The sequence below is a fragment of the Lactuca virosa genome, chromosome 5 (assembly GCF_052849685.1).
Source record: "Lactuca virosa cultivar CGN04683 chromosome 5, Lactuca_virosa_CGN04683_v6, whole genome shotgun sequence".
NCBI lineage: Eukaryota > Viridiplantae > Streptophyta > Magnoliopsida > Asterales > Asteraceae > Lactuca > Lactuca virosa.
Genome location: NC_136430.1, coordinates 337,424,674 through 337,432,920, shown reverse-complemented (window position 1 = coordinate 337,432,920; position 8,247 = coordinate 337,424,674). Strand labels below are relative to the sequence as shown.

Here is an 8,247-nt window from a genome sequence, read left to right as displayed (position 1 = left end):
AGCTTGTAAGGGTGTTTAAGGTTCAAGAACACTAGTGTGTGTTCTTGGTGACATGAAGAACACTTGAAGATCTATCAAAATGAAGAGATTTCATGGATGAAATCATGTACAATCACTAGATATTGAAGTATATCAACTAATCAAGGAAAGAATCACTTACAAAGTTGAAGATCTTAGTGAAAAATCGGATGATACTTGAGAGAGAATGACTTCTAGGCTTGAAAATGGTAAAAATGACTAAAATGGCTAAGTGTCATATTTATACCTTAGAGTTTACGACCGTAAACTCCATTTTATGGCCGTAAACTCCAAACTCTTGGAGTTTTGAGACTTAAATGTTGCACATTTAACTCTAGAGTATACTTCCTACAATTATCTCTTGAAGGTACTAGGCTTTAGAACACTCAAACAGACTCTAAACAGTGCTAAAAGTTAGCAGAAATAAGTCTGACTTAGATTGAAGTGAATGGTTGTACAAAATAGAAATTTCGAGTTGTCACATTATCTAACATGTTACCATTGTTATATAGGGGTTGTTAGAGGCTGTCAAAGAAGTATTGCCTATTGCTGAACATAGGCAGTGTGCAAGGCATATTGTTGCCAATTTAATAAAAGATTCAGTGATGTATACTATGAGATCATGTTTTGGAAGGCAAGAAAGGCATCCATTAAGCCTTTATTCAATGCTTCTATGAAGGATATCGAAGTGCTTAACCCTGCAGCCTTTGCTTATCTTATGGAAACAAACCCTAAATCTTGGAGTAGAGCATTCTTTCAAGAGGGAAGGATGTGTGATGCAGTGGAGAATGGATTATCTGAGAGCTTCAATAGTGTCATCAAGGATAAAAGGAAAAATCCAATCATCACCATGTTGGAGGAGATTAAATTGTATGTTATGGAGAGGATATACAATTTAAAGATCAAAGGTAGTTCATGGTCTGATTACAAGCCTTGCCCAACAATTACGCTCCTACTGAATCAATGAAAAAGAGCTCAAAGGTATTTTCTAATCTTTATACTCCTAATTGTATTTAGGTACTTACTTATGTTATGTCTGCAATAGGTATTGGCAGGTTTTACCAAGTGATCTAAATCAATTTGAAACAAGAAACATGGTTGAATCCTTGTTGTCGACCTAGACAATAAGACTTGTACTTGTAGAGTGTTGCAACTTAATGGGTATGGATGCGTGCATTCAGTTGCAACTATATCCTTTATGAATAGAGATGTTGGTACTTATGTGTATACATTGTTCTATGGTGTTGTGTACAAGAACACTCACAAGTACCTAATTCATGGGATGAATGATAGCAATATGTAGCCACCTACTGACTTCATACCACCTCTTCCACCAATGAAGAGAAGAATGCCAGGTAGACCAAAGGTTAACAGAATAAGAGATGCATCAAAAAAGCTCCCAAGACACACTGTGTCTAAGGCAAGGAAAAAATATCATGTAGTGTGTGTAAACAAGTGGGTCGTAACAAGGTAACATGTCCTCAAGGTGAAAGACCTCAAGTGCAAAAACCTCAAGTTGGAAGGAGGCAAAAACTAAATGTGAAAAAAAGGAAAACAACTATGAATGAAAATGGTGAAGGAGCACAAGGAGTTGGTGCAGGAAGCATTGGATCAGAATGTGTGTCTAAAGGGCAAAATGGAGACAAAACAGTGGGTAAGTGTAAAAGAAAGAAATTGGAGAGAATCATCAAGATGAAACTTGATAAGAGGGTCAAAGGAAAAGATGGGAAATGAGATAATAGTGCAAACCTATTGGACCTTAATGAGTAGGATATGTTTTCCTTGAAATTGTTATGTTTGTACTTGGTTGGAATTAGTTGTTATGTTTGGAATTTGTTTGTACTAGGTTGATTTGGTTGGATATGTACTAACTTTGTTTCTTTGAGAAAAATATGTACTTGTTTATTTGTCTGTGACTGATTTGTACTACTTATGTTGTTTGAGAAACTTAGTTTGTTTAAGAAAAATATGTACTTGTTTTCTTGATCGTGTATGTTGCATGTTACCAAAGAAAACACGGGGTTAATAGTTCCAGGAATCAATGTTAATTTGGTTAGGTTACAAGGTAATATGTGGTCCTTGTAACATCAGTTAACACATGTGGTCCAATAATTTGGTTATGGTCCTTGAATAAGATGTAGGGTAACATCAGTGGCCACTATAATGATTAAGTCAATAAGTTTAATGTAATACAATAACCAAAATTAATACAACAACCATTCATGTTAAACATACAAACCAAAACATAGTACATTACAAGTTGTTCATAACTTAACCTAAATGACATTGACTACAAATTAATACAACAATGATTCATAATTTAAACATACAAACCAAAACAAAGTACATTACAACTTGTACATAATTAAACACAAAAAAATACCCAACTACATATTAGGTACACCTTCAACTTAAAGACCTCTTATTGAAGCTTTTTGTTCGACCTAAACAATCCAGTTATGATCACACCTTCATTGTTGCACTGCATTTCATCAACCCAAGCTATAAAACCTGAACGAGCATCCTGATTCCAATTATTTTCCCGAATTAGTACATGTTAAGAAAACTAGGTTTAACATCACAAAATGAACAAATGGTAAATTACCATTTTGGGACATGCATAAAAGGGCCTTCCTGGGTTATTGGTAGTACGTGATGTTCGTATTATAGCCTCGGCTCCACATCTACATTCCATGTGCTTCATTATATAACTTCATAGTGGAGAGTATTTGAAGAAGAAAACAATGTGCTAGAATGAAACAAGTAGGTATATAAGAAACTTTTAATTGATTGCTAATAAGTGGAAAAGACTAAATTACCCCCACTGTGCAAGGCATGTGGGGTCACTAACATCCCCACTTTTTCATTCTTCCCGTTTCTAATGCACTTTCACATAATTTTTTCTATATAAAAATTAGTAAATAGGATCATACACAATAAACAAATAACATGTAACTTAGAAAATGCTTGTCATGAAGACATGTCTTTCATTCATCATTGAAGTTCACTTACAAAATGCATGTCATATAGACAGGTCTTTTACATATATCGCCAGAAAAAACAAATATAAAAATAAAAAACAGGAAATATACATACTAATATGCTTCGTAACCAACATTGCTTCAAATTCACCCATCACCCAAGCTTAATAACGAAATGGAGCACAACCACCAGCAACAAGAGCATCCCCACCATCATGCCACCCATCGCAACACCAACAACTTTAAACTTCTAATCGTGGTCATCCAACTTGTGCTGGAGACTGATGTGGTCGATCTTGCACACGATATACTCCTGTCCGAGCTGCTCCTTCAACCGTTGCATTTCAGATTGGTTTTCTGCAATCTTATGACTACATTCATAGAATATTGAACGAAGTACATTGTAGTTGATGTCTTCACCGAAATTTAAAGAGTCGGGTGGAGGTGGTGGAGCCGACATTGTTGTTTTTATTGTAGGGCAAACTATAGGACCATAAATGATAGCAACAAGCTATGAAACAGGATCGGAAATACCCAACACAATACATTATAACAGGTTGAAAACTAAACCTGAATTCTCGATACAGTTACACCACGAGACTTCCGATCTAGCTGCCCAAGTTCACCTTCTAATTACCTATTACGAATTAGAATAGCATGGACCTTGATTCCTCCATGAAAATACAGAGAAAGCAAATAAATTTCAGGAACTCAAAAACTGTTTCATTCCTTCTTTTTCTCTGTACATATACGCCAAAAGAAAAGACCCACTAACCACGTTTCCTACACTTATGGAAATCAAAATAAAACTAACTTGACAGTTTCAAACAATAAGTAAAAAGACAATACTAAACTGAAAAATGGAAAATAACTTGTGGGTTAAAAACGTGGCTAACTTCATCTCAAGACAGTCACTTAATGTGGTACTCGAGTTGGGCTACCGTGACCCATTTCTGATTTGGGCTTGTGACTGTTAAGTTGCAATTTTGGTCCGGTATATGCTTATCATCCTCCCCGACTGCGAAAAAGTTTGACCTCAAACTTGGAAGGTCTTCATCAGGGTCGTAGTAAGGTTGGAGATCAGCGACATTAATGGTAGCAGATGCAGATGCATTTCCCGAGAGGTTAATTTCATAGGCATTGTCATTGACTTTGATGAGAACTTTAAAAGGACCATCTGCGCGTGGGCTTAATTTGGAACGCCTTTTGGAAGGGAATCTCTCTTTTCGAAAGTGTAACCAAACAAGATCACCTGGTTTAAAAAGCACATGTTTTCGTCCCTTGTCCCGACGATATTTAACCAGTTCATTTGACTTGGTAACTTTATCATGAACCTGTTGATGAATTGTCTTGATATCAACTGCCGCATTACTTGCTTCTGACCTGAACTTAGTGGTCGTGTCAAGGACAGCTAAATCAAGGGGCGTGGATGGATTCAGCCCATAAACAACCTCGAAAGGGATACAGCCTGTTGTCTTGCTAGGAGCCGTGTTGTATGCAAACTCAACGCGGGGCAACAATTCCTCCCATTCTTTCAGGTTAGTGGTGATAAGTGAACGGAGTAACGACCCAAGTGTGCGATTAGTAACTTCTGTCTGACCATCTGTTTGAGGATGGCTAGCGGTGCTAAATTTGAGTTTCGTTCCCAATTTCCGCCATAGAGTCAGCCAGAAATGGCTCAAGAACTTAGCATCTCTATCACTAACCATGGTTTTCGGAATCCCATGAAGTCGAACTATCTCCTTGAAGTATAATGTCGCGATCTTGACAGCATCATAGGTGGTATGACACGCTACAAAGTGTGTCATTTTAGAAAATCGGTTGACGACAACCATTATGGAATCCTTGCGCTGCTGGGTACGGGGCAACCCGGTAATGAAATCTAGACTCACATCCTCCCAAGGCGCAACAGGAACCGGCAGTGGCAGGTATAAGCCGTGTGGGGACGACTGACTTTTGGCTTGGTGACATGGAAGACATCGTCGAATGTAATGACCCACATCTTTATTCATTTGTGGCCAAAAAAACTGGTGGCCCAAAATATGAAGTGTTTTATCAATTCCAAGGTGACCAGCCAAGCCACCTTCGTGTGCTTCCCGTAGGATAACCAACCGCACACTGTGGCGAGGAACACATAACCGCTGTCTTTTAAAAAGAAACCCATTAAAGATGTGAAATTCTCCTTTAGCATGGTTGCAACAAGTGTGATATATCTCCCCAAAATCAGGGTCTGTTGGGTATGCACACTGTAAAAGATCGAGCCCCATAACCGTAGGGTGAAGCGAATTCAATAGGGAATACTTACGAGATAAAGCATCAACACCTCTATTTAACTTCCCTGCCTTGTATTTAATTGTGAATGTGAACGCCTGAAGGAATTCGACCCATTTAGCATGTCGTGGCTGAGTTTATGCTGGCCTTGGATGTACTTTAATGCCTCATGGTCAGAATGTAGAATGAATTCCTTAGAAATCAAATAGTGTTGCCAATGATCCAAGGCCCGAACAATTGCATAAAATTCCTTATCGTAAGTTGAGTATCGCCGCTTTGAATCATTAAAATTTTCGCTGAAATAGGTAATGGGACGGGTTTGTTGGGACAGAACCGCGCCAATGTCGACACCAGACGCGTCACACTCGACTTCAAACATCTCCTGAAAACATGGTAACGCCAACACTGGAGTAGACGATAGCTGTAGTTTGAGATCATCAAAAGCTCGTTGAGCTTGAGGTGTCCAATTGAAGATTTTGAATCTGGTAATTTCAGTCATTGGAGAGACGATTGTGTTGAAGTTCTTGATAAAATTCTGGTAAAAGGAGGCGAGACCATGGAAACTTCGAACTTGTTGGATGGATTGCGGTACGGGCCAGTCGCGGATTGCTTGAACTTTCTTCTCGTCTACTTGTATTCCTTGGTCAGTAACTAGATAACCAAGAAAATTGACTTGTTTCGTGAAAAACTCGCATTTTTCCAAGTTTCCATACAGCTTTTCTTGATCAAGGACCTGGAATAGTTGAGCAAGATGAGTCTGATGATCTTCCATACTCTGACTGTACACAAGTATGTCATCGAAATACACAACAATAAAACGCCCCAGAAATGGTTTTAGTACGTGATTCATCAGTCTCATGAAAGTACTTGGCGCGTTGGACAGTCCGAACGGCATAACTAACCACTCGTATAACCCTTCCTTGGTATTGAAGGCCGTTTTCCACTCATCCCCTTCATAGATTCTGATTTGATTATAGCCACTCTGCAAGTCTACTTTAGAAAACACGGTTGAGCCGTGAAGCTCATCCAGTAAATCGTTAAGCCTCGGAATAGGAAAACGATACTTGATAGTGATCTTATTTATGGATCGACTATCCATACACATCCTCCATTCTCCGTTCTTTTTGGGTACAAGTAAGGTAGGCACTGCATAAGGGCTAAGAGATTCACGAATTAGTCCTTTCTCGCGTAACTTGTCAACTTGTTTTCGGATTTCAATGGTTTCTTTGGGATTGGTTCTGTATGCAGGTTTGTTGGGTAACACAGACCCCGGTATAAGGTCGATTTTGTGTTGAATAGATCGTGGAGGTGGTAGTCCCATGGGAATTTCATCGGGAAAAACTTGTGCATAGGCCTTCAATAAAGTCTGTATAACAGGGGACAAAAGTGGTTGAGGTTGCTTTTCTTCTTCGTCGAGTCCCAACAGTAGATGGTCTTTAAAAGACGCGTATTCATGATACTCAGATTGGAGAATTGTACTCAGGGTGGTCGTGGTTTTTGATGAGGTTGAAGTTGGGGTGATGGGCGTGAGAACAATTTTGCGGTTGTTATGATAAAAAGAGTAGGTGTTGAAATACCCATCGTGAATTACGCGTCTGTCATACTGCCAAAGGCGCCCCAGTAGCACATGACAAGCATCCATTGGTATAACATCACACCAAATTTCATCTGCATACGATTTACCGATGCTAAAAGATAACAGAACGCGGTGAGATACACGTATCCCTTTTCCCTGATTAAGCCATTGAATAACATAAGGAGAAGGGTGAGGTTGTGTGTTGAGGTTTAATTTTGTAATCAAAGTCTGAGAAGCAACATTGGTGCAGCTACCCCCATCAATTATCACCGAGCACACCTTTTGATCAATCGTACATCGAGTATGAAAAATTGCTTCACGTTGTAATTCCGTACCTGAAGCTGTAGTCGTGCTGAGGGCTCGACGAACTACAAGACATGGCCCGTCATCCGGACCAGTTACTTCGACTTCATCTTCAATTAAGGGTTTAGGAATGATGGTTTCACTGGATTCAGCTTCAAAACCTCCTGCTGATTCGAAATCAGCTAACGAAATTACTCGTTTGTTTGGGCATTCAGACGCGATGTGCCCTAAGCCTTGACATCGGAAACATCAGCGTGGAGCTTTTTGAGGTTCAGAATTGGTATTCGGAGCGGAAGGTGTTTTGTGAACGATAGGTGAGGTGGGCTTAAAGTTAGAGTTGGATTTTGAGGATAAATTGGGCTTAAGAGAAAAACGACCGAACTCATATTTTCCTTTTCCACGCTGTTGCACATCTACTTTGTGGGCCAGTAAAGTGAGGTCAGATAGGGTTTGATATGGGTGTAGTTCAACAACATGAGCAACCCGAGATTCTAGACCTCCCAAATAACGCACCAAAGTCTGGGGGTCATCCTCTGGTACATCACACTTCATTAACAGATACTCAAATTCACGCGAGTATTCCTCAACAGTACTCGTGCCTTGCTTCAATGAGTGTAGTTGGGCGAAACTCTGTTGAATATAATACGATGGAAGGAACTTTTCTTTTAGTTTCTTTTTCATCTTAAACCATGTTTGAATCTTTTCTTTCCCAGAGCGTTCACGTTGTAAACAAACATTGGACCACCAGGTGGAAGCGTATTTGCGAAACTTGAGGGCTATGATTTTCACCTTGTGAACCTCTGTCAATTGCTTGTAATCAAACACCCGTTCCACCGTTCGCAGCCAATCTAGAAATTCATCAGGATCCATCTTCCCATCATACTCTGGAATGTCGACTTTGATGTCAATTAAACGAGTACCTGATTTCTCCTTGTCGCCACGAACAAACGAACCGCCAGTACCTCCTGAATTAATCTCTTCTTCTAATCGATGATTTTGGGAAACTATAAGTTCTTGCACCTGGTCTTGCATTGCTTTCATCTGTTGTTCTCTTTCTTTTCGGTCATTCTCAAGAGCATCAGCAATTAGCTTCTTCAT

General features: G+C 39.4%; 1 protein-coding gene across 1 annotated transcript; it reads right to left on the bottom strand.

Annotated features, from left to right (window-relative positions):
* Positions 1-5,328: 5,328 nt before the first annotated feature.
* LOC145113285 (uncharacterized) lies at positions 5,329-8,247 on the bottom strand. Its single transcript, XM_079049397.1, has 2 exons — positions 7,527-8,247; positions 5,329-7,382 (listed from the first exon to the last, which is right to left on the bottom strand). The coding sequence occupies exons 1-2, from the start codon at positions 8,245-8,247 to the stop codon at positions 5,329-5,331; spliced, it is 2,775 nt and encodes a 924-aa protein (XP_078905523.1).